This window comes from Boleophthalmus pectinirostris, unplaced genomic scaffold (genome assembly GCF_026225935.1).
Source record: "Boleophthalmus pectinirostris isolate CB_2022bp ecotype Guang Dong unplaced genomic scaffold, ASM2622593v1 HiC_scaffold_9, whole genome shotgun sequence".
NCBI classification, from domain to species: domain Eukaryota; kingdom Metazoa; phylum Chordata; class Actinopteri; order Gobiiformes; family Gobiidae; genus Boleophthalmus; species Boleophthalmus pectinirostris.
In genome coordinates, this window is record NW_026571541.1 from 7,247,329 (window position 1) to 7,275,195 (window position 27,867).

The following is a 27,867-nucleotide window of genomic DNA, read 5'->3' on the forward strand; positions in this document are numbered from 1 at the left end:
CTTCGCCTACATCTGTCTCGACCGCTTTGGTTACTGTTGTGCTGTACCACAAAGGGACCCAGACAGGTGCTTGTATTTGACGTCATGACTACACAGCTCTTTGCTGATTGGCAGGTGTGCGGTCTACAACTTCCTGGGTTCTTGCAAACCGTCTAGTGTAATCTGATTCCTGACCTAGACACTGGAGAGAAATGAAACTGGTGCACCTGTGACAAAGGAGATGGCTGCGTGATAAAGCACATGGAGCTTATGGAGCAGTGTTTTTGATGCAGATCTGTAAGTCTCCATGGTCAATTGGGATGACTGTGTTTCTAATGCTCTTTTGTGAGGCGTGTGAAACAGTTTTTATGTCGATAGAAAACCTATTGTTAGTTTGGCTTTAGTAAGCAGCTTGTTAATGTACCTTCGAAATTAAATGAGTTCATTCTTACGGTGAGCAAACTTGCTTCTCCACAGATCTTACCTGTAACATGACCTAGTGACATCAGCAAAGATAAAAAAAATTTATATTTTACCTTTTATTAATTGGTTTATGTAGCACCATATTGACAAAGCAATTACTGATTTTTGTTCACTGACCATGGCAGTAAGGCTTTTCTGATTCTAATTTAAAGGTGCAATGTGTAACTTTTCTAGTGGAGGGTCTGCCACCTGCTTGTCTCCATGGAGATTATCTTGTCTGGAATGTTCTGGTATGGCATTAAATGTATCCATCTTGCATTTACCTAAAAATTTGAATTCTTACTGTAACTTGGCCATGTGGTGTGACCTCCATAGAGATAAATAAGTGTAAGGCCATACTGTGGAACATTCCAGGCAATACCTCCATGCAGGGAAGCAGGTGACGGACCCTACTCCAGAAAAGTTACACAGTGTACCTTTAATACCATACAGTAGAACATGCAGGTAAAGCAATAAATCTCCTCATGATAACAAATTTTGAAGTACGATATATCACTACAGAGATAAACGATAATATAGAAAATACTGTCACACTAACAATAAAGCAAGATAATCCCACTAAAACATTTTTAAATATCAGTAAAAGGCCTGTGCTGCAACAAATATATAGCAGAGTCATAGAATTTACTTTTTCAACCCTCTACAGCTCAGATCTATCATATTATAACAAAATAACAAAAAATCTCCCCATTTTTGCAAATAAATTGTATAAATATTGAACCCTAAAATATATAGTTTCAGTTTTCATATACTGAATGATAAGTGTATATAGTAATTCTCATGACAGGCCTGTGTGTGAGTTGTGATACTAAACCTTGGCTCTGGCTGCGTCTTTGGTGGCGTCGTCCATCCAGTCGAGCTCTTGGAGGCGTAGGTCCAGAGAATGCTTTATGTCCTCCACCAGCTCCTGTACCTGTAAACAGTACACAGCACAAATATTATCACGAGGAGTAAATATTACAATGGAGTATAAATACAACCACACGGTAGGGCAATTAGTTCAATGCGTTAGCTAAACAAAGTGATTTGTGCTTAGATTGGCCGGTGGTCTTGTGCTGATGTCCATCCATCTGAGGAGCTTTGTCCAACAGTCAAACAGAATTACACTGTTTAGATTCCCATTTTCAACACAAGAAGACTAAATTAATTCCCTTTTACGGAAATATTTTTTGCAAATATACTGGGCCGGGGGGTAAATTTGACAATGTGATTAATTATTTGAATTAGATGTACTGTGTAACTTTTTGTGTTGTACGCAAGAGCGCACTAATCAAGACCAAGACCTGTCCAAGACCACAGGGGTGACCGAGACAAGACCAAGACCTCTGAGGGTCGAGACCGAAACAAGACCAAGACGTTTAAAGGCTGAGACCGAAACGAGACCAAGACTTTTAAAGGCTGAGACCAAAACAAGCCCAAGACTTTTAAAGGCTGAGACCAAAACAAGCCCAAGACTTTTAAAGGCTGAGACCAAGACAAGACCAAAACCACGGCCTATCGAGACCAAATCAAGACCATCTTTGTCATTTCCTGCATTTATTTGTATGTTACAGTTATTTTGACACATATATATCAATGTTTGATCTGATTAATATTCATCTAGGCTTAAAATAAGCCAAACAAACTGTTCTGCACTGAAACACTCTGTGCCCCTGTTTTGGACCCTGAACCACAGTTTGAGAACCTCTTCTTTAATTTTGCTTCCACTGGCTCTTTACAGAAAACAACTTCAAAGTGAATCAAGTGAGTTTTTTCACGTTCATAACATTTACAGTTACATTCTCTTACTGGTTTTGCAGTGATATTGAGCAGCCTCTGCACATTTACCGGCCGTAATGAAATATGATCACACTCATCGAGCGTCAGACCTCAAGTCCAAGACAAGACCGAGACCAAGCGCCAGCAAGACCGAAACAAGACCAAGTCCAAATGTACTTGAGTCCGAGATGAGACCAAGACCGTAAAAAAGGCTGGTCTCAAGTACTACAACACTAGTAACCAGCTTGTCTGCATGGAATCTTATTGCCTTGCCTAGATGATGTTCCACAGTATAAAATTGTGTATTTCCGTGGCAATGAGCAAGTCATGGCACCAGGCTAGGGCAAACCTCTAGATTCTCCCAGTATGAGTGTAAGTCTTTCCAAGTATTTCTTTTTTTTCAGCAATTTAAACACACATAATTAAATTAATGCCAATTAGATAGATTTGATATTTTACTGTGAAGCACTCAGGGCAAAGTAATCATATCTCCACGGGGATAAGAAATGTTACGTAGTGCACCTATGAGTACTTTTGTTGGTCTTGGTTTAGTCTCCATAAAGTTTTATTATTTAGACTTTTTATTTTGAATATATATATATTAAAGGTTGTATAGAGGATTTTCCAAGGAACGAGAAATCCAGCGACTGTTTGTCGTTTTTTGCGCAGACATTTCGTGCGCGGACAAGAAGTGAGGAGCAGGGAGAAGAGCGGAGCGGGGAGCGAGGAGAGGAGAGAGGAGAGGGGAGCGGTGCGCAGAGAAGTGAGGAGCAGGGAGAAGAGCAGAACGGGCAGCGGGGAGAGGAGCAGGAAAGGGGTGCAGAGAAGGGTGCGCGGAGATTCAGTGCGAATGAACTAGCTACAACACGCAGCGGCAAGCGGACTCTTTCTTTGCCTTGAAAATTACGTTTTCAGACATAGGATATCGCATTCATGTCCTGAAAAACATTTGTCTTGCTCTTGGAAATAAAGTACGTTTTCATAATAAGCAGAAGTTTCCTGTCCAGAAGTAATTTGTGGACCAATGCGTCAGTCTTTAGACCCTGCGTCTGCTTCAGTTGCGCCATCGCTGGAATGAATCTCCAAGAATCACCTTAGTTTGGCTTTGCTGCTTTTCCCCTTGTCTTCTTCTTTCAGCGACCTCAAAAACTGACTTTCTTTTGTTGCTAACTGCTCCTGGATTCTTGTCTGCCATTGCAACAAACTTTGTGCTAACTGCGAGGAAGATATAGGTCAAAAAAGCCGCTAAGAACTGTTGCGTTTGTGGAGTAAACAGCGTCTGTGGACTGCGTGACAGTCGTACGTAAACCACGTAATGGCAGCGTGCAGGCAAGTCAGTTACGCTAGAAATGTAGGGAGTTTGATTGACAGCCTCTCAGCTAACAGATAACGAGGCAGTGTCCTTATCTATTGGCAAATGTTTAGCCCCACCACGAGTTGATGAATTTTTATTCTCTTTTTTTGGTCATCATAATTACAAGGCTACTGCACCTCTATAATGCTATCATTGACAATTTGAAACAAAAAAAATCCTCCATACAACCTTTAACAAAATCACAATAATGCTAAAATGGATTGAATATCGCATCCTTTTACTATGTTGTGCAACCCTAGTAAGAAGTAATAACACCATACGTTGTTGTATTTATCCAGAAAACTACCCATGGGTTTCAAAATAACGGAGCACCTACCTCTGCCCATAATTCATTTACTTGGACAAATGTTATGGTTTGTTTCAGTAAAATATAATTGTTAATTGGAAGATAGGTCAAGTGTTCGTCTGGGTCCCTGTGTGCGCCGCTGATGTGAGCGTGCCCCCAACAGCACAGATCAAGTGTCTGGTGGCCTCGGTTTATTCGGTTTGTAAAAGGTTAATGGGCTGAATTCACACAGGACTTTTGGCTTTTATTGCTGCTAAATGTGCTTTATATTGTACCATAAAGACCAGCACTGCTTTGTGAACTACACGCTCTGCCCTTTCAAACACTGGCTACATTAATATGGTTAGGAAAAACAGATTACTACAATAATCCGATAATGCAATATTAGATCTGAGTTTTGGTGTGTGTTTACGTGCACAAAAGTAAAAATAAACACTAAATTCAACTTTCACACCACTAAACTGTGTATATAATGTTTTAATAGCATTTTCTGCAGATTTTAGTCATTTTTTTTTTGTGAGGTCAGTGCAAACTAGGTACATTTGCAGCTTTCTGGTAAAATTCCAAGTAGTTGGTGACATCATGAAAGACTGTCCTGAGCCACAGTCATGTGTTTCTGATACAGACAACAGGGTAAAGGGGCGGAGCTTGAAGTGTGGTTACCTTTTAGGCCAGACCCTCCACCTCCTCCCCCTCACTCTTCCCTTTACACTTCTCGACTCTAACCCTTCCTCCCCCCTAACTCTCCCCTTTAGTCCTCCAGACCCCACCTCTCCTCTGACCCTCACTCTCCCCTTTAAGCCTCCAGACCATTTTTTTTTTGGTCAAAACCTGCACATGTGTTACCTGGCAAGTCCATCCAGAATGAGCCGTATTTATTTTGATATAGGCAGACCACGTGTCCCTGATTGGCTAATCCACCTGTCAATCACGCCCATCTGAACTCGGCGAAATTCAACAGTGACCAGACTCTCATCTTTGTAAAGTACTGGAAAAGAGTGTATTCTGGATCCCAGGACAAACAAATATATGACCAATAGGAGAGAAAACAGATACTCACATCAGACACAAATTTGACATTACTTTCCTTAGTCTAAGTTTTATATAGCAAAGTTGTGGAGCCACTGAAATTCAATATTTGTGGATTATAAATTTGAATATTTCTTCCAAAAACAGTGTATCTCACCTAGAGTTATATTAATGCATTTTATCAAGTGTTGTAGTACTCGAGACCACCTTTTTTTTTTTGCTGTTCTGGTCTCGTTTCGGACTCAACCACTTTTGGATTTGGTCTTGTCGCGGTCTTGTCTTGGTCTTGTCTTGATCTTGAAGGCATTTGGACTTGGTCTTGTCTTGATCTCGAGGTCTGACACTCAACAAGTGATAAAATAGTGATAGAGTTATAAAAATCTTGATATATACGATTCAAATAAATGTCAGAAATTACACAGATGGGCTCTCTCGATTTGGTCTCGATGGGCCGTGGTCTTTGTCTTGTCTCGGTCTTGGCCTTCAGAAGTCTCGGTCTTGTCTCGGTCTCGACCCTCAAAGGTCTTGGCCTTGTCCTGGGCTCGGGGCCCTGTGGTCAGGACTTGGTCTCGATTAGGGCGCTCTTGACCACAACACTAGTTTTATCTTCTTGTCATAAGCCTTGTCATGTATTTCGAAAAGACATCAGAACCAGAATTTCCCCATTGCGGCACAAGTAAAGGTTCTCATGTCTTACCTCACATTATTTTTAGTTTTAAATTGTTAATCGCTGAATCATCATCAAATTCTACAACCTAAACAGCACAGATAAAAAAGCGAGTAAAATTCCATAATAAGAAGAATTAACTGCTACTTTTATGTGAATCATGTGCCTTGTAAATGTATTCTATCCTTGCTTGACTCCCTGTGTTTTTGGCACAGTTCGTCTTCCTGCGCTGTCCCAACTTCTCCTTAAAACCGTAGTCCTCCATTAGAGCGCGTTCCTCCCACTTAAAACAACAGGACGTGAGTGTTAATGGTGCAGATGGGAAGTGTCTCTTGTCTTTCAGAGTCTCGTTAGCTCGTCTTCACGCAGAGGACAGCGGTGGTGCGGACCCCTCCCCCACACGCCCCACCCGCCCCACACTGATACGGGAACTACGCTGGAGTATGAAGTGAATACCAACACTGCGCGGCCGGGACTGTGGGGGATCACGAGCAGAAGACCGCATGGTAGAATAACAAAACTACTTTTTTATTTTGTGCTGAAAATAATAAACCGAACAAAGGAAAGCGTTTTTATTTTTATGTGGAATCAAAATTTAGTTAAAGGTGGACTATGTAACTTTTTTGTTGGGGGTCCATTTGTCATTGCTCTGTCTGCAGTACTCCACAGTATGACATTAAACAACTCTACCTTATATTTGTTCAATTACAGGTGGTTTTATAGCTCAAAAATACCTAGAAAAAAAACAGGGATTCTGACTGTGAGCGGGGTTGCCTCTCCACAGATCTGACCTGTAACTCTGTTTGGTTTGGTCTCCATGAAGATAGTTCTGATGAGATAGGTCAGATTTTGATCCATAAAGCTGTTCATGTGATCGGCTGTGAGCTTGGAGACATTTGTCACAGTGAGGGACAGGAGGACACTGGACAAACTGCTCTCTATCACGGACACTCCTGCTCATCCACTGCACCAGACTATAGAGGGACAGATAATACTCCCTACAACTGTACAACAGCTCACCCACTGCACCAGACTATAGAGGATAGGGGTGGGCGATATCTCGATATTTTAAATATATCAAGATATTTTTTAAACATGAAATGGATTCTGACATATCATATATATCGATATAATGCTTATATTTAATTCTGACTTTGCCGCTTCACTTGTTTGCCTTCTCTGTGCTGCCCTCGCTCCCCCTCGCACAACACCGCCTACTTGCTTTTGTTACCCCTCCCCTCGTGTTCTCATTCACTATTCACTACTGATGTGAATGCCCAAAGTTGGTGCCAAAAGCTTCATGGTGCTACCATGAACCACCATGTACAGACTCACCATCAGCAGCACATCCTCTGTCACAGAGAGAACATTCATATTCCACTGAGTCATGTCCTTTAGTCCGACCAAAACTGATCACATCAGCACACAAGGAAAGAGCTGTTTTTTTCAGCGTTTATAGTTTATGCAAATTAGCCATATGGTTTTAAGTTTAGTAAAAAGTAAATAAATGTGCAAAACTGCATTAAACACATTATAATCTCAAATGAGCTAATGTGACTCTATAGTGATTAGGGTTTATGTGTTGTAAAGTTTAGTAATGCAAAGTTTATTTATGCAGAAGATTTTAATTAATAATCTGCTGCAGCAGAACTTGTATGATAGTATTTGGAAATGTTGGATTTGATCTGTGCAGTGGATTGTGGGATACCTCATAGCTCCTTACGCTGGTGAGGAACATGGATCTATTAAAATAAAGAACCTCCCAGACTTCCTCTGCTAGAAGAGCTCATGGTTGTGGTTATCGTACGGTTAACAGAGTTAATGCAAAGATGAGCTTGAGTTGAGTTGTTTTGTCTTGTACATTTACATTTATATAATTATGTCTTATTTGACACCTGTCTCTTGTTATCTTTTTTGCTTCTTATTTAGAATTAATATTTTTTCTTTTTGTTATTATACTATATTGTGATGTGTGAACTCCTTTGTCCAAATCATTTCCCTTGTGGATTAATAAAGTTTGTCTAAGGCTAAGTCTAAGATAGAGAGGTTGAATACTACACTGTGATGCATTCTAGATGATGCATTAACATCTCCATAGAGAAAAGCATTTGACAGATGCTCCACCAGAATAGTTACACAATGCACCTAGAGTATAAGGCTAGGTCACTTTTCTATTCCTACTTAGATAATAAGGTTGTCAAAACAAAAAAAAAGTCCACATACTGATACTAAAACTAGTATTGAAATTGACCACGAACAAGGCTCTGAAAAGGATCAAACTGGATCTTTCTTGAGCGGTTTTGGAAGGATCTTGGTCTATTTTGGACCTCTACTACCACATAGGACTACCAACAGATAGACTGAGAAACTACTTTTAATTTGTCTTGAAAATTACATTATATTGTTTAAACAGAATGGTGTTTTTAATTATCATTGTATTATCAAATCTGGTGACGAGTATTCAAATAGTTAAAATAAAGATCGTATTAAGTCTAACAGAGCTTCAAATAGAGCAGTGCTTGCAGTTAGCATTACCCCCCCATGCAATGATCATAACATTATTTCCAAAGTATCAATACCGACCCTTATTATTTATGTTGCGAGGTAATTTTTACAAAGATAAACTGTTTAAATGTATAAATCTGATTGACATGACCAGTCTAAAACCACACACAGCATCGTCCTGGGCAACAGCTCAGAATCCCCGGTGCTTATTTCAGTAACACAGAGTCTGTTTGGATGCACAATGGTGGAATTTGTGGGAGCAGAGCAGAGGATGGGCAGGATTAGAAATGAGATGAGAGGAGCAGCTCATGTTAGATGTATTAGAGATAAAGTCAAAAGCCAAATCTGTTTTCAAAATGGACTTGGTGTTTGCTACATATCTTTTTACCATGTGAAGCAACGGACATGATAAAGTTCCCACAAAGTGTAGACTGACTGATTTTTAGTTTTAGCATTCTACCATGTTATAATGTTGTTTCTTCATCAAAAACTTCCCTGAAGAGGTTTTAGATGTCACACATGCATGCACTGTACACAGCAGCTTGACAAACCTGATGTGATGTGTAGTCATTTCATTAGTGGGACACACGCTGATTGTGTTGGGATAGTGCTCTGAAGGGGGAGTGACTTAACGTGAGAAGCAAAGGGAGAGGACACTCAGACAGTAAAAGGTAATATAGTGATCTAAACACAATACATTATGTGTTGGTAAATGCTAAATGCAAGGTCACATTTTTATACAGCGCTTTTCCACCTTTAAGGCACTCAAAGCACTTTACAGCAAGGAACCATTCACCCATTCACATATTCATACACCAGAGTACGCAGACCCTAGGGGCGAGGTGGGTTAAGTGTTTTTCCCAAGGACACAACAACAGCATTAATTTGTGGGAGCTGGAATCACACCAGCCAACCTGTGGGTCAGTGGATCTCACTGGTCAACCAATGATGTTTATGTCGAGAGCGAGATTCAAACCGTTAACTTTCAGATCAGCGGACAAAAGCTCTTACCAACTGAGCTACTGTCACCGTGTCAGCAATAAATACCCTATAGAAGTCAAATGTCCCCTCCTTAATAATAATTTGCAGTAGTGTATGGACGAGAATGGAAAGAGGAAAGAGAGAGTTTATGATCTGTCAGCAAGACTGTGTACTGTATTTTTTGGACTGTAAGTCACACTTTTGTTCATGGTTTGGGTGTTTCCTGTGACTTATACTCTGGGGCGACTCATATTAAAATTTTCACACAGACAGCTGTGAGAGGGCGCTGTAGTCTTGTGTGTCAGTATCTGCTACTCCTGTTACTCCTGTACAAGTGTCACTTCACTCTACTGCACATGTCTCCTGCAGAAAAAGCCTCTGTCCTGTCTGTATCATGTCAGTCGATCGCACCATTTCTTCTGCACCACTGAAAATTTAACATTTAAACAAACTTATAAAGACGACTGAGAAGATTGAACACAAATGCCCCCCAAAAAGAAAATCATATTTTGCAGATTAAAAGCTGCAAGTAGCAAAATTTGCAGCCCAAAATGGTAATCGAGCAGCAGAAACAAAGTTTGGAGTGAGAAACTTGTGACACCGGGAGGGTGCAGCATGCAACTTTTCTGGAAGTCACTGGATGGATCGACAAAGCATAAACCTCAGTGATTACAGAAACCATCCTGTCTGGATTCAGAAAGGCCGGAATAATTCTAACTACAACTGATGCTGAGTCTGACGACAGCTGCACAGAAGAGGAAGCGGAGCTCTGTTTACCTCCGGAGGTCATGAAGTTGCTCAAAAGTGACACAAGGGATGAAGAATTGTTATTGTTATGATGATAATTTGCCTTTCAAGATGAAATATGGTTCCTGGTCTCTGATTTTATAAAATAAATTTCCCCCAAAATGTGCGACTTACAGTCCGGTGCGACTTATACTCCGCAAAATATGATAAATGATTTATCAAATATTCTGAAAATATTGAGAAACTCTCTGTTTGTAAATAATAACAATATTTTGTCATTTAAAGGCTGCAGATTTTTTTTGTTTTGTGCTTTGTTCATGGTTGTGCGTTGACTTTTTTTTTGACATTTTTGCCCAGAATTAAAGCAATTTACATCAAATTGTGGTTAAAACTGTGCACCTGGTTTAGCCTGTGATTACATGAGCTCTGATAGCTGACAGTTACCGCTCATCACATGCACGGCAATCACACAGCTGCAGACTACCATCCTCCCTTTGGATTTAGGGTTAGTTCAGTTAAAGGTGCACCGTGTAACATTTCTAGAGGAGGGTCCGCAATTTGATGTCTCCATGGAAATGTTATTGCTTTATCTAGAATGTTTAATCTCATTTAACATTTTGTATTTTTTCTTAAGTTTTCAAACCTTACCTTTTTTGACAGTGTTTGTTAATCTGCCCATTGTCTCCATGGTAACAAAGGAACATTGCACTGTAGAGATACATGTAGAACACCCCCAGTGTGGTATCATTGCAAATGATCAATTTTGACACCTTCTTCAGAGATTTGAGCAGCAGATACTGACCAAGCAAATCATTTTGAGAGATTCTCAAAACAAATCTGAATTGCTTACAGGAGGGGGGCTTTTGAGCACATGGGACCTCGAAAATAACATGAACATGATTCAGGACCCCCGCTGTGGAACAGAATTGATGCTGATGTTCCAGGAAATTCTGAGTCCCCTGATTCTCCTCAATTGTTGTCAATGAGCGAAAGGTGTAATTTTTTTTCTCCCCAAAGGAGATTAGCAAAACCTGTCCCAAATTAACTGCTCCTAATTCTGGCTGTTCATTTGTGAAACATTAGAAGAGAATCAGAGGCCTAAGAATATCATGGAACACCTGTATTTATTTCGACCATAATAAAAGCTTGTTAAGTCAGGTTTATTATTATTATTATTTTTATTTTAATATTTGATTGTGTGATATGAGAAAATGTCACTAAATATACTGTTTTCAATATTATAAAAATACGGTGTCATAATTTGTCAATCATTCAATATCATTAATGGACACATGACCAATAATAAAGGCTTAGCTCACAACCCTTCTGTTTAGCTCTGGGTTCAGTCTCAGATGAGTCCCAATGTTGACATGCTGTATGCAAGTGTGAACAAATTGGCACAATATGGGCACAATAAAGTCTGCATACACAAAATCAGGGGAGCCAACGGGGTGGATAAAGGGGCCTGTTGTCCTAGGCCCCAGGCATTTATATTTGGACATGTTTGCATTTGAGGAAAAGTTCAGTTTTTTCACCTCTGGCGTCTGACGCTTTGGACACATGAACAGAATGTCCAACGCCTTAACACTTTAGACACACTGTGTCGATGCCAGATTGGCTCTAATGCCTAGAGGCATGGCGCGCAAACGCAGGATGTCCTAGACGCACGTCAACATAGACTATGCACGTAGTAGTAGTATTGCAGTAGTAGTAATAGTAGTAATGCAGTAGTAGTAGTAGTAATATTGTAGTAGTAGTAGTAGTAGTAGTAGTAGTAGTAGTAGTAGTAGTAGTAGTAGTAGTAGTAGTAGTAGTAGTAGTAGTAGTAGTAATATTGTAGTAGTAGAAGTAGTAGCAGCTATACCACCTTGACAAAGCCTGATCCCATCAGATCTTAGAAGCTAAGCAGGGCCGGGCCTGGGTAGTACTGGGAATGGAGACCACTGAAAATTCCAGGTGCCACAATGGGACGCCAATGGCAAAAACTGTTGTTGTGTCCTTAGGCAAGACACTTCACCCACACTGCCTAGTAAGAAAGTGGTGTGTGAGTGTTGGTGGTGGTCAGAGGGGCCGATGGTGCAGATTGGCAGCCTCACGCTGACTGTTGAGTGAATGAACAATGAACTGTAAAGCATTTTGGACATCTTGAAAGGTGCTATATAAATGCAATGATTAATTAATGAATTAATGTAAATGCCATGGGCCTGCAGAAAATACCCCAGCCTTTTCACTCCCTCAAGCCCATAGTGGCAGTTAACAGTTGGCAGTAGCATTAGTGTCATGCCTCACCTTGGCTTTGCTCTGCGATGAGAAGTGCTGCTGTACAAAGAGCGCTCCCAGGGCCATTCCAAAGTGTTTGTTGGCCTGAGTGAGGCAGAGGCGTCCGAGCTCCAGCTGCTGCTCTGTCCCGTCGATCTCTCTGGAGAACTCATGGATGGTGCTTCTGAACGCTGTGGACAGGTGCTCGCTGAGGGCGGCCACGATACGCCACAGCATGTAGTTATGGAGTACTCTGCACACACATGACAGATAAGAAGGGACCGAGTGAGTTATTTTAGAACCCCTTTAATTTAGTCAAGATTTTTTTATTTTTTCTTAAAGAGAGGGTATTGAGCTAAATGCACTTTTTGGAACTTTCTACCACCATGTTATAACATTGTTCTTTTATCAAAACAACTGAAGAGGTTTAATGGCAAATAGTAAAATTTTTAGAATGCTCTTTCCCACCTTCAAGGCACTCAAAGAACTATACATCAAGGAACCACTCACCCATTCACACACACCAGTGTACGCAGACACTGGGGTCGAGGGGGGTTAAGTGAAGACACAACGACAGCGATCATCTGTGAGAGTTGGTATTTCACTGCCAAACTGTGGGTCAGTGGATCTGACCACTCAGCCAATGATGTTCATGTTGAGAGTGGGATTTGAACCGCCAACCTTCAGGTCAGTGGACAAACACTCTACCAAGCTGTGCTACTATATGTCATTCATTCATGTTTCAGTCATTTTGCAATCTCTCTATGATTACAAAAAGATTCACTGCTTTGCCAAGAATGTTCCACACTAAGACATTAAAATTCATCAATCTCCACCAAGCCAAGTTACAGGTCCAATCTGCGGGGAGGCGAGCATCATCAGAATACATTTTTAAAGTTTGGAGCAATTAAAACCCCTGTAATGAAATACACGCTAGATAAGTTTAATGACAAACTGTAGAACATTCAAGACAGAGCAAGATGATCTCCATGGAGACCAGCATGAGGCCGACCCCCCACCATTTTCTGCTGAGGTACCTGATTTCCAAAGCGTGAAAACTGGAAGTGTATTTAAATCTAACTTGTGAAACTTATACAGACAGAAAAACACACCCTGATACCAGAAAGAGAGAACATGAATCAAAAATATCTCTTCCACTGGATTTAGACAGTACAGGGAAAGAGAAGAAGATGGAGAGGATGTAGGGCGGCTCCATTATGGAAAAAATCATTATCACGATTATTTTGGTCAATATTGAAATCATGATTATTCAAACTATTATTTTTTAGTTACACCATGCATTTATTCAGCATTAAGCTCTCAAAAAACACTTGGTTACTGATAATTTACGCAAAACTTTCAAATTGAAAATAAATATAGGCTACAAATCTGAACCTTAGAGCAGTTTTTGTGAATGTATAAAACATAAAATGAATAAAATATACATTGAACATGAAATAAGGCATAGAAAATAAATATATGTAAACGTATCCAAAACGATATATCCAGCTGTTCATTTCTATATGTAAAAAATAAAATAAATACTCACTCACACTAAGAACCGTGCAAGTTACAGTTGCGTAGGGTTCTATGTTCTCCACTCACATGTGCACAACCGGACCAGGCCACGGCTGATGACATCATCACACGGCGCTGTTTGTTTACATGTTGTGCAGTAAAGCTAACGCTTTTAGCAGAGAAAATAAGTGCTGTGATACGTGCTGCTCTGTGAGTTTATGGATATAAAAACAGCACGGAGTGAGACTAGGAGGAGACGACACTGCAAAACGTTTGTCTCTCCAGTCATTATTTGAGGTAAGAGTAGATTCAGTGTGTGTTTTAGAGTTTATTCACTGTTTTTATCACATGAGTAACATCAGTGCACACACAGGGCTTGTATAGTGAAGTTTCCAACATTGTGTGCACGTACATGTGAGGACAGCAGGAGACGACGCTGCAAAACTTTGATCTCTACAGTCCTTATTGAAGGTAAGTGCGAATTCACTTTGTTTTTTAGAGTTTATTACTTGTTTTTATTGCATGAGTAACACCAACGCACACACAGGGCTCGTATAGTGAAGTTTTCCAACCTTGCGTGTACATGTGAGGACAGGAGAAGATGACGCTGCAAAACTTTTGTCTCTACAGTCCTTATTGAAGGTAAGCGCGAATTCACTGTGTATTTTAGAAAGGAGTTTATTCACTGTTTTTATCGTACGAGTAACACCAGCGCACACACAGGGCTCGTATAGTGAAGTTGTCCAACCTTGTGTGCGTGTGCATGAGCCACTGTGCCGTGCTTTGGCCCACCTCCTCCAACCGAACCAAAGTCCCAACCATGCAGCGCCTGGACACAGTTTGATCGCGCTCACACTTTACAACGTACCTCGCTCCAGTGTGAGCGCACCCTAATAAATCATTTCAACTCGATTATATGAGTTTGGAGATCACACAAATCAAAAACGCGATCAAACTTCGATTAATTGCACAGCCTTAAGAGAATAAAATAGCTGATGGTTCTGCTGCTGCTGCTGCAGAGGAGGAGGAGGAGGAGATTGGGCATGTAGCTGAAATAACATGACAATGAAGAGCAGAGAGAGTGCATTTACTGTACATGAACTCCTTGAGATGTGCTTGCTGACTGACAGGAAACAACCAAACTGATGGACTGAGACAGACAGATGACAAGAACCAATGATGTAGGTTGGAGAAGTGTAGTTTTCTTCATGTTTAGCACAAAAAAACAAATGTATTCAAACTTGAAACCTGCCCTTTGGTGGCCTTCAAAGTCAGTCAAACTTTGAGTGTAAAACAGTCTTGTGACAGTGACACACACACACACACACACACACACATCTCTCATTGTATCCACACACAAACCCCATGAAGCTAACAGATTTTTCTCTTTCTCTCCCTGCTGTGCTCCTCTCTGTCCCTCCACAGCGCCCACTCTGAAATTTACCCCGGGGGAGAACAAAACTGCCCCGTGTCCCACCGCGAAGCCTCCAGCAACCTGCAGGCGCATAGCTGCAGTGGGCTGGTGTTGTTTTGCGTTAGGTTGTTTGTGCATGACGGATATTAAATCAAAAGCTCTTGGCAACAGCTCCCCGTGGGCACGCCAACAAAGCACTTGTGAGCTAGACTTAATTGATGTGAAAAGGCAGGGTTCAGGGAAGACTGGGGAGGTAAATACTGTGTGAAGGAGCGGCCATGTTTGTGTGGTCTAATCAACGTGGGTTACAGCCGCTCCGCTTCATTAGCTAATCGTCGGTGTTTGTGTGTTTGACTAATTCTATCGTCACGTAAGGCAGGGTGTGTTGATACAGGCCGGTGGTTCTCAAAGTGGGGGTCGCGAGGTAAGCAAATGTATAGGATAAGCTGCGAAAAGGTTAAGGGAAGTGAAAAATAAGTCTGAACCACTGCAAACTGTTTAACTCTTCCAGACCGTGCATAACTTTCTAACTATTAAAGAGAGAAACTTACTTTTTTCCCCTTGAAAAGCTGAGAGTTGCACCGTTCTGGACATGTTTCCATCTTTTCACTTGTTTTAAGGTTAATTTTACTCAAAAAGTACAAACCCAAATGTAATAAACACCATAAAAATGCAGGAAGTGATGTGGCTCTGTGCCCTGGACCTGACACGAGCTGTTTCCATGACTGACACCAGGAAAGTCATGGAGCGATTGGACTTTTTGTTTTGTTTTGAGGGCAATAAGGATATTTTTAGTTTATTTACAGACTTGATATTTTGCGCTTTTGTAGCAAGGCCCTAAGTTACAACATTTATAACATTTTTTATTTCCAAAAAGTTACATGTTTGCTGTGTGTTTTGTATGAAAGAGTGTGAATTTTATTTTCCGTTTTTTTCCGGTCCTGTAGCTTTTATTACAGCTGTACACACAACACAACTAGAGCATGCAGATTATGAAATAACAGGTTGTACTGAAAAAAAAAAGATATATAACACTTCATTAGGGGTAAAAGGGGGAGTTTTATTTGCAAAATTAAGAAAATAATCCAGGCGAGGACAAATGTACTAAACTTGCTCTAAGGTCTGCAAGGGTTCAAATAAACAATTTCTGTATTTTACATTTTTATGGAAATAAAAATCAGGAACAAAGCCTTTAAACGAATCTAATCTCTAATGGTATATTTAAGTGGAGTTGGAATCAAATATCACCGTGAACTATTCAATGAAATACATCCATTTTGTTTTTTCCTCCTGCTTATCCAGAACCAGGTCACATGGGCAGCAGTGTTAAAGTACGAAAACTTGACAGAGTGCTGAGTTTTGTAAGAACAGTGGACGACCGATTTTCGTGCAGTTTGTCTGATATTTTCGTGCAGTTTGTCTGATATTTTCGTGCAGTTTGTCTGATATTTTTGTGCAGTTTGTCTGATATGTAAAGAAAGTGTGGAGGTTTTCAAAGAATATAATCTGCGTCGTCAGGGTCATACAATTCTGTTATACGACCGACCTGACCTCCTCATCATTTTCAGGAGCGATAATGAGGCCCCCAGAGAAAAAAGTTTGGTGAAACCTGCCCTAGACACTCCAGGTCCTCCAATGGGACCCCAAGGCATTCCCAGGCCAAATGAGAGACATAGAGAGGTGTCCAGGACGGATTTGAAAAATTGCCTGAGCCTCAGCTGCTCCTCTTGACGTGGAGGAGCAGCAGCTCTACTCCAAACTCCTCCCATTTGATTGCGTTCTTCACCCTATCTCTAAACTCATTTCTACTGCTTATATCTGCCATCTTGTCCTTTCAGTCATTACTCAAAAGCTCATAACAAAAGGTGAGGGCAGGAAGACAGACTGGCTGGTAAATTGAGAGCTTTGCCTTTCAACTCAACTTCTTCTTCACCACAACTCAGTGAAATTACAATTAAACCTGATTTTACAGATTTTTAAACTTGAAATTATTACAGGTGTCCATTCTATTTGACAGTGGCAGTACCGGGTCGGCTGCGTGGTTATTTTGGGGTCCATCCTGAAAAGTGTGTGCAGCCCTGATAGAGAGTAGCATTGGTTTGCAGGTTCACATCCTCACTATAAAAAGAGTGGATCTGTGCCCAAACTGTGCCAACGATGAGATCTTGTCTTCTCAATGTGAAAGTAATTTATATGATAATCGTACGACTAAAATGTTTGGAGGTGAGTGCTGCTTTTGTGAAGGATTCTGGGAGAAAAGTAATAAATATATTCTCAAAATGTGGGGAGCAGGAAAACCAAATAAAAATGCAATGAATGTGTTCAAATCAAATAATCACAGACCAATCTCTTTGTTGAGTCTAGCTGATGTGATGGTGCTTTGCAGTGCTGTGGTAGCAATGTCACGCATGTTGGAAAGAAGTGAAAAAGTACAACAAAGTACAGTTCATTCAAATACTACTTTATATCACTTAAAGCTTGGGGTCCCCTGACTTTACTTGGAAGTAACTTTGGTTGTATTTTGAGTATATAAGCCACACGTCACGACAACTCAACTTTAAGTACTGCCTTTTCAACGAGCTTCTCAAAGCGCTGGGTATTCACTCCTGCTTTTGTAGTTGCCCTGAGGCAGACTGACAGAGACAAGGCTGCCAAACTGTGCCAACAAGCTCCCTGAACACGCAAGATTATGCTTTAATGTCTTTCCTAAGGATACTAAACATTTTCAAATCATCTAGCTCAAACTTACAGAAAACATATTGTGCTTGAGTCTACAATATAGTTATAATGTATGACACCCGTGGATCCCAAGGCTACAATATGGATATTTTTTGCAATTTTCATATAAAATGACTGAATAAAAGAAACCAAACAAACACAATAAAAAATTAATTTGGTCTATACCCAGAGGTCAACATGGACTAGACCAGAACTAAACGACAAGACAAGAACGGATATAGCTAGTCACTGCGTTCGAAACAGGAAGTATTCATGGGGGTGCTTTCGGCTCCATCGAATCTGTTTCCAATTGACTTTTCATTGGAAAACGTCACCCTTCTCTCTGTAACTGCTGCTGTGAGCCTTGTCATTTTGGTCTTAAAATGTTTGCTTGGACCATGGATCTATAACAAAAAGTGGATATGGCATTCCCACTCTGTCCCGACTTGAGACCGACTAGTGGTCGCTTCAGGTACTGCAGCTCCCGGGAGCTTGGCCCCAAAAAGAATCCTCCCATAAAACGCAATGGATATTTTGGGATTTTAAACTGCCCGTGTTCAGTTGACAGGGCATCCACAGCTTTCATAAACGTTGGATTTTGTAGAGATTCTTTTCTATTTTCACAACATAATTTATTTATTTTTTTTAATCCTCAGTGCGCCTTAAAGTTAGCTTTGTAAGACTTAGCCTAGCCCCACTCTGAGGCCACTACATGGATGTATAATAAAAACTGGATAAGGCATTCCCACCCAGTCCCGACTCGAGACTGACTAGAGGTCGTACTAGGCACTGCAGCTCCCATTCTCCCAATTCTCCCATACAGCGCAATGCATTTTTGGGGAATTCAAACTGCCCGTGTTCAGCTGACATGGCGTCGACAACTTTCACAATGGTTGGATTTTGTAGGGATTCTTTTCTCTTTTCACAACATAAAAAAGGTTAATTTTTAAAATCCATCCAAATCCAAAATCCAAATCAGAGCGCCTAAAAGTGATTTTTCTAATACTTAGCCCAGCCCACACTAGCTCTGGGAGGTGCTAGCCCGTCCTGAGGAAGTAAATGTGGAAGTGAACATTTTTTGGGCCCATGTGCCATTAAGCACAGACCACTGAAAACAATTCGGCGCCATCTTGGGTTCATCTTCAGATTTTATTATAGTTCATTAACAAACATAACTAGTTTCCTCCCCTTCTTCCTCTTCCCACTTGTAACTGTACAGACTGGCATATGTACTGTTATTATTTCCATAGTTGTCATTATTCTCAACATTGAGCTTATCCCTCCAAATACACTGTTAAGAATCTCTACAGAACTATACACAATTAGTCATTTCTATTTACTAATGCTGAAACTTTACACTCTGACTCATACATACACACTTTTACACACACGCACACACACACTTTACACCTTGTCTGACATGGCGGTGAATGCGTTTGTATTGTATTTTTTCCGTAAATTATTTAATATAATATATATAATGTATATAAAATATATTCAGATAAAATATTACAAGTGGAATTGTTTTTGACAGTTGAACGCAATTGATTTGTCTCTTTGATTTTTGGCTTTTCTTTTAACAAACATTCTGCTCCATGGTCGTTTTAATCTACAGTATAATCAAAAGGGAGTAACATTGATGTTTTAGTAAGGCCACTGGCTAAAATATGTGAATTACTATAAATGAATATAGTTTTCAATCTAGAATATCGGAATATTCAGCATTCGGAAATCTTAAAAAGGCAAAATTGAATATCCTTTAACAATCAACTGGATACTCTATTTATAATTTTTATTTTTTTTTAATGATCGTGTGAAACAAACAACGATGAAAATGAAATAATGTAAGGATTATTTGTTTTTAGTTTATGGTCGTACAGATTAATAATGTTAACGAAGGCGAAAAAGTTTATCGTTTCTGATCGTGCGAAACAAACAACGATGAAAATGAAAGAATGTAAGGATTATTTGTTTTTCGTTTATGGTCGTGCAAACTAATAATAATGTTAACGAAGGCGAAAAAGTTTATCGTTTATGATCGTGTGAAACAAACAATGATGAGAATGAAAGAATGTAAGGATTATTTGTTTTTTGTTTATGGTCGTACAGACTAATAATAATGTTAACGAAGGCGAAAAAGTTTATCGTTTATGATCTTGTGAAATAAACTACAATGAGAATTTTTTTTTAAATGTAAAGACATTTTGTTTTTGTTTATGGTCATACAAACTAATACTAACATTAACGAAGGTACAAAGGTTTATCGTTTATCATTGTACAAAATAAAAGTTAATGTTAAAGAAAATTTTAAAGAAAAGCATGTGTTTAATAGTTAACAGTCATGTTAATAGTCTTAAATTATAGTTCTATGGTATTAACCCGCTCTACATGATCCTGGTGTTTTAATTTTATCTGTAAATAAATTCCTATTCCTAATAATATACCTAGATCCATGTTCACTTCTATAACTGCTGACCTCGTGAGCTTCATTTGACTGGAGCTGGTCGCTATGGGTGATGTCGCACTCATTTAGTCGACTTCTTTATACAGTCTACGGTGTGAACGCAGCCTTTAGCTTTCTCTACAACTCGCCCCCTCTTTCTCCCATAGCCTCCCATGTATTTTGTTCCCAATGTTAAGAGCAGCAGCAGTAATAAAGTCATACACAGCTTGTATCCACCCAGCAGTGCAGTGTTAATCACAGTAGCTTTGAGTGAAGGCTCGTTAGCGGAATGGATTTTAATGGCTTTTAATGGGGCTGGTTAGGCAGATGAAAAGACACTGTCCCTGAGCAGTGCATCCACATTAGTCCAGGTAATGACCCCAAGGTAATGGACAAACTCTACTCCACCATCTCGTCAAACCCACAGCAAAGAAGATTTCCTAACATTAACATCTGCTGCGTCCAAAAGTCACGGATCAACTATTGCCTCGTCTCTGAGAGGGTAATGATCATTCGGATCATTTTAAGAAAGGTCACTAATGGGCCAGCACAGAAGTTTCCGAGTCCAGAGCAAAATCAAGGGTCAAAATATTCTTGGCCGATATGAGATGAAGAAATACAAAATGATACAACTCCAAAAATAGGTGAGCACTAAAAATACACAAGGTAAATTAAAACTATAATTTTTGGTAGAGTTTTTTTTTTTTTTTTTTTATTAGTCATGCCATCAAAAAAAAAATTCTGAAGTTTAAAGGCCCCGTATTATGCTTGCAATGTGGTTTCCTCATAAAAACATACCCTGAGTTGTGTTTTGTTTTTGTTTTGTTGTGTTGTTATATTTAACACACAAACCCTGCATATTTTAAGTTCTTCTCTCCAAAAGTGCTCATTTCTACCTTGTGTGTCATGACTCATTTGAATCATATCTCCACTAGAATCATTTGGATGATTTTAGCCCTGGAACTGGAATCTCTATGAAGGTAGCTGTAGGAAAAAGGGAGCTGAAAACTACTGCTTCATGACATCACAAGGAGGAACGGAGCATTTTGAACTGAGATGCAGACAGACTAATAATGCAGGATTACTCAAACATGTGCGAATGAAACAAAACACAACTCTGAATATCAGATGAAGAGAGGAGGTAGAACGTCTCACTGGATCATAAAAAAGTCAAAAGTAGCAGTACAGGTGCTCTACGAGGGCTAAACTTGAAATCAAAACAGAATGTAGCTCTGTAAAGGTGGGCAAAGTACAAACCCGAAGCACACCAACGTGTTTTGACCAGCAAGATGGTCTTCTGGTCTTTGTCAGGGCATAAGGGAACACAAGGGAGAAGGTTTGGTCTTAGCTTTGATGGGGACATTTGCCTCAGTTTGGGCAGATCCAAAATAAGTGAGCCGTGGTTTCATTTTTCAGTTCACAAAATGTACAGTTTGATTATTCTTTAGCGGATAACAGTGATGTAGAAGTTTGTAGCAGATTTGTCTTTGCTTGTTGGTGATGAGATATTTGTGAGGTCATGTCCGTACATTTTTCCATGGAATATTAATAGTAGAGTCGGACTGTTAACGGTGCATGAGTAGGGCTCTGTTTGGGAGGTGCACTTGTGGTGATAGTCGCTCTTTTTCCGCAGCGACTCATTATAAGGCAAGGTTTAATTGAAGATGAAGCCAAGTAAGTTCCTTTTGAAAAGTTTTTCAAAGTTTGGTGCGCAGCGTCTTCACTCACATCTGCTCAAGCTGCCACCTTTGGGTGCTGGCCCTGTCCTGCCGCTTCCCCAGGTTAGGCTCCTGGCTCCACTAGTGACATCACTCTGTTGCAGCCAATGAAATAGCGGCAGGGGTAACCTTGTCATCATATCACTGAATACATCTCAGAACGTCTAATAAACAAAATGTGTTAAATTAATACTACCGAGTTAGTATATAAATATCGTAATAAATATATATATATTATTTTTATTAATATAAAATGTCAAATATTCGGTATGGACTATTTTGTCTTCCCCAAATATTGGTTGTGACATGTCCCCACTGTCCCTATGCAAACCTGCGCCCTTGAGGGAACAACTCTGAATATGTTTTGAATATGTGGCTAAAAGCTCACAAGAATCCATTTTGTGTGATATAGGACCTTCAAAACTGTCTACTGCCAAATAAGGGAAAAAAGTTATTTGAGATTTTACCCAATCTTGTGACAGAATGAGCTGAGTAAGATGCTGCTTTGTAATGTACAGGATTACGATGGAGATCTGGAGCTGAAGTTATGTTAAAAGCTTCAATTATCTTAGGCATTTGTCTGAAGTTTGTTGACTGTTTGAAAAGTTTCTAGTGACCACATTAACGTCTGAAAGCCTTTTTGAGTTGTATTATATAGAGACCGAGTACAGCCTTGAAAGATGCTCGCTGTGTGGGAGACCACTCTGATTCGTTATGGCCTATAAAAATGACAGTAGCCCTGACAACCAGTTACTTCAAATTCTGAGGAAATGAAATAAAAGCTTTGTTGTACCAACTGTGTACAACAGCCAGGCTACTTCAAATAAACACGGAGGAGAATACTGAGCAATGACAGGTTTTTAAGGTTATGAAGCTCAGTGTAGAAAGAAGAAGCACTTGGAGTCCCATGCCAAGCCACTGGAACACAGTAATTACAACATCTTCATCTGAGAGCTTTTGTGGAGTCTCAAAAACAGCTTTGAAATTTGGAGAATTATGTAAAGTGCAAATCAATTTTAAAGGCCCCATGTTATGCTATTCTCTCATCTATGTTATTATGTTATTTCCTCATTTAAAAAAATACCTGGAGTTGTGTTTTGTTTCATTCACACGTGTTCATGTTTAACACACAAATCATGCATATTTAGTCATATTTAGTTCTTCTCTCAAACAGAAAACACAATGTTCCACCTCGTGATGTTGTGGTAAATACCTCTGCCACCACTCCACAGTGTTAGTATTATTTCATTTCATTTACATAAAGTGAATTACAGCACACATAGTTTAATTTAATTCCTTTATTTAGACTTGTATTTTAATTTGGGTGCACACATTTTAGTTAATATAAATCTGAATTATTTACTTACATTTGTTCTTTTTTTGGTGTTTGAGTGGCCAGATGGAGGACCCTTGGCAGAGACCACACACTAGGTTTGGGCAGTAATATGGTATTACAGTATCTCGCGATATCAAAAAGTAGCAATGGTATCAGTTTCATTACCTTCATTAAAAAATCTACAGGACCTAATATAATATTCTAATTTATAGATATTTATTATTTAATAATTTAAACAGCACGATTTAAAACTAATATTGTCTATAATGTTTCTTTTAACTGCGTGGGGGGATGATGTTCGATTAGTTTCATTCCGTTGTCACGTGACGCTCATAAGGGAGACCAAGACAAGACGGCAAGTGCGTCTGCAAGTGAGTTGGTTTAAAAAAAATAATACTAGTACATATGCAATTTGGCAGCATTTTGGCTTCAGGAGCACATTTGTTTATGTTTTACAGAAACAAAACTTAAAACTGCATAGCTCATTTGCATAAACTATAAAGCGCTGATAAAAAACAGCTCACTCTTTTTGCGCTGATGCATCAGATTCTGTCAGACTAAAAGACACGACTCAGTGCATTATATTCTTTTCTGCGGCTGACAGTGAGTCTGTTCTGTGTGCGTGTATCACATTGGAGATGGTTCATGTTAAACTTTTCAGAGATTATAAGTCTGCAGGTCATACACACAGACCGTATAGTGGTGTGGCTTTGTAGCTTACCAAAGTTGTACTAAAACATTTTGGTAATGCGGTAATACAGTGTACCCCAGTAAAATCCTAAGAAGGTTTAACGGTATCAAAATTTGGATAAAGCCCAACCCTAATCCACACCGCACAAAGGTGGGGAGCACTATTTATTTTGTTTTACTAAGATCGTTTGTCTAGTTTATGGTCACTTTGTCATCAGTTATTTTTGTCTGTATTATACTTATGTGCCTTCTTGTTACTTTGATTAAGTTAGTAGTTTGAGTTAATTATTTACTCTTGTGTTCAGTTTTAGTTGGCCCTTAAACACCCCTGTTCTTTGTCTGGTTGGGTTAGTTCTGTTCTGTTCAGTTTGATTTCACTTTCATCTTGTGGTGATACAGGAAGTGCTCCACTGTGTTTTCAAAATCATACACCTTCCCTAAAATAATTCGCATAAATTCAGACTTGTAATTTTCCAACTTACTGAACTGTAAAACTGTAAAATGTATCTGTTAACTTGAAAACTACCACTTCATGACATCACAAGGTGGAACAGAGCATTTTGAGCACTGGACATGCAGACAGACTACCGTGTTTGTGCATATTTGCTTTTTTTCAGACACTTTGGTCTTGATTCGGATTCTAGCACAACTCACGTTTGCTTGTGTCTAAAACTGCTGAAGCTGATCTTCCTCTTCTTGACCAGTAGGGGGAGTGTGAACTTGTATGATAGTGTCTTCGTTTAGGAATTGAGCTGCGTTATATTGACACACACAAAAAAACTCGCAATCTCAAAAGATAAAGAGATTGGCACAGGGTCAGGTCAACTTCAATTTCATATCCTCTCATCGCACAATACCAGTCATAGCTTTTATATAAACATACAGGTGCGTACACGTGCACTGTTTTGCTCGAGGTTTTGTCAGTATCCAGAATAGAACTGCCAACCTTGACCCCTCAATGTCTTTAACTCAATAAGCTGCTGGGCATAATGAAATTAAACAGCACTCTGAAAGATTTGTTTTTAGTTAAAGGTTCACAGTGTAACTTTTCTGGTGGAGGGTATATCTGCTTGTTTTCATGGAAATGTTAAAGGTGCATTGTGTAACTTTTTGGTTGGGGATCTGTCACCTGCTTGTTTCTATGGAGATGTCACTGCTCTGCCTGGAATGTTCCACAGGATGACATTAAACTGCTCTACTTTATATTTATTCAATTACAGGTAGTTTTATAACTCAGAAAAACGTTGCCTCTCCATAGATCTGATCTGGTCTGGTTTGGTGTCCATACTGTGAAACATTCCAGACAAAGCAATAACATCTCCATGGAGAAAAGCATTTGACGGAGCCTCCACCAGAAAAGTTACACAATGGTAAATAGTCACATTTTTATACAGTGCTTTTCCACAATTAAGTCACTTAGAGCGCTTTACAACAAGGAACCATTCACCCATTCACACACCAACTTACACAAACACTGGGGACAAGGTGGGTTAATATGCAATAAAAGACCGTGGGGTAACCGTGGGCGAAAGAACCGGCGCAGAGCTCTGTGCTCCACGGGACTAAGCGCAGCTGACTCCCAATCACACTTTGTGGACACCCTGCGCCACAGGCTTGGGGTTCTCTCAGGGGCGGTCCTAGATTCTAAATCCTAGTTCAAGATTAGACCTGGTTTAGACCTGGTTTAGTCCTGGTTCAGACCAGATTTAGTCCTGGTTCAGTCCTCGGTTCAGTCCTGGTTTAGTTGTGGTTCAGTCCTGGTTTAGTCCTGTTTCAGTCCATATATAGTGCAAAAGTTTGGGCTTTTCACAGTTATTTTGGTGAGAGTAAGTTAAAAGTGCTGCAGTAATCGTGTAATGTCTTACATGTTAAATGCAGTAATATTGTAATGTAACAAATCAGTTTGAAATGACTGTAACAAGCAATAAATAATGCATTACAGTTTTGAAGTAACTTGCCCAACAATGGTCAAGAAACAGCCAATCAGCACTGCTATGTAAATTGTGGCCACAGATGAGCAGCGAAACAACACAGAGCACTGATGTCCATGACACAGACTACATTACGCATTAGTGAAAACTGAAGTCGAGGAAATGGCCTTACCAACTGAGCTACTGTCGCCCAATAGTATGGAGCAGTATGACATTAAACTGCTCTACTTTATATTTATTCAATTACAGGTGGTTTTACAGCTCAAAAACACTCGCCTCTCCACAGATCTGACCTGTAACTTGTTGTGGTTTGGGCTCCATGAAGATAGAAAGGTTTAATATCATACCGGACAAAGCAATAACATCTCCATGAAGAAAAGCTGACCCTCCACCAGAAAAGTTACACAGTGCACCTTTAATGTTTTGCTTGAAATGTTCCACAGCATGACATTAAACTATGTAGCATTTATTCAATTACTTGTGTTTTTAATCGTCACAAAAAATGTAGAAAAACATGCATTCTTATACTGTGTTTGAGCTCTCCTCTCCATAGAACTGACCTGAAGTTGTCTCCATGGAAATATATAAGTTATTGTGATACTGTGAGTCATTATAAGCAAGGCAATGACATCTCTACGGCAACAAGCACCTAGCAGACCCATACCAGAAAAGTTACACCATTTAACTTCATCTCCGTATCTTAAAAATGTTACTTATTCATATTTTTCGCGGCTCACTAAAACTTTTAATATCCAAAAGTCTTTCTGCTGAACTGTGCCCTCCCCATTAGGATCCAGCAGACAGCCCGACACGCAGCAGAGCGCCTGTGGAGTCTGTGCCCACCTCTGCTCACTCTAAGGAGGCATGACGGTCAATCTCTGCAGCACGGCGCCTCCTGCTGGCCCGAGGGCTGCTCCGCTGGAAACCACAGAGCCATGAAATCCCCCATTCTCACCACAGGTTTAAGAGAAACGCGCAGACGGCAGGGAATCAAAGGAGGAGGTGGGGAGCGTATAGTGAAGGATGGGGCGGCAGTGTAAATCTATAGGGATGTGATTTTAGTGGTGTATATAGAAAAAAAGTCTAAGATTCAAGGTGATATGAAACATTTCCAATCATATAAAAGTGTAAAATGAAAATCTCTCTAGAAACTGTCCCCTGTGTGACCCCCTCAGCCCGACATGCAGAGTTTTGCTGTAAAATCCTTCTTTAAGGTTCATTTCTTTGATTCTAAAACCCAAAATTACTACTACTTTACGATAGGAGTTTCATGTGAACTGCTTATTCCCGCACACTTCCTCAAACTCTCTGAGAGGACCCTGAGGCATTCCCAAGCCAGCCCAGAGACTTCAGATTGCAGGGCTTAATGATCAATTCGTATTTTTCTGTGAAATCCGATTTTTTTTTGTTCACATTTCTAATTAAATGTGACTTGTATGTGATCTCCAGTGTGAACTTTAAATGCCCCAAAAGTGTCCCACATGCGCATTGGAGGACATGATGGCATCACACACAGCGAGGAGGAGATTGAGAAGGAGAAGGACAAGGTTTTTCGCTATGGTGTTTTGTGGGGCAGTGGCAGCAATGTCCGTACAAAGGAACATGTGGGTGCAGAGTCACAGCCAATCATGGTGAGATTGATGTGCTTCGCTGCTTCACTGACACAGAGTTTATACACAATTTTTGTACCACGAGAAGAATGTTTGTGTACATTTATGAGCGCCTACTTGTACCACTCTTGCAGGAGAAAGCATGTCTGCTGAGGCCTGTTTTAGTGAGCAAACGCGTCAGCGTTGGGCTGTATTGGCTTGCACCAGGTGCTTGTTACTGCACAATAGTGACCTGGCTGTTCAGACTTAAGTTGCATATCAAAAGATCGGATATGTATCGGTTTTAGGACTGCATATCCAAATGGTCTGGATCGCATTTGAAAAAATCTGATCTGTGTCGTTCAGACTGTAGCCATAGCCAGTCCCTCCAGTGTGTCCTTGTGGAACATGAACACCTTTCCAGGGAGGCATCCCAGAGGC

At 40.0% G+C, this 27,867-nt stretch overlaps 1 protein-coding gene across 1 annotated transcript in view; it reads right to left on the minus strand.

The window, feature by feature from the left end:
- LOC110167135 (endothelin-converting enzyme-like 1) overlaps positions 1 to 27,867 on the minus strand; it is a 122,192-nt gene that overhangs the window by 51,085 nt on the left and 43,240 nt on the right. Inside the window, exons 9-10 of the mRNA XM_055147794.1 lie at positions 12,100 to 12,322; positions 1,277 to 1,375 (exon numbers count right to left, since the gene is read on the minus strand). Coding sequence (XP_055003769.1) covers positions 1,277 to 1,375; positions 12,100 to 12,322 — 322 coding nt within the window. The remainder of the gene's footprint in view (positions 1 to 1,276; positions 1,376 to 12,099; positions 12,323 to 27,867) is intronic.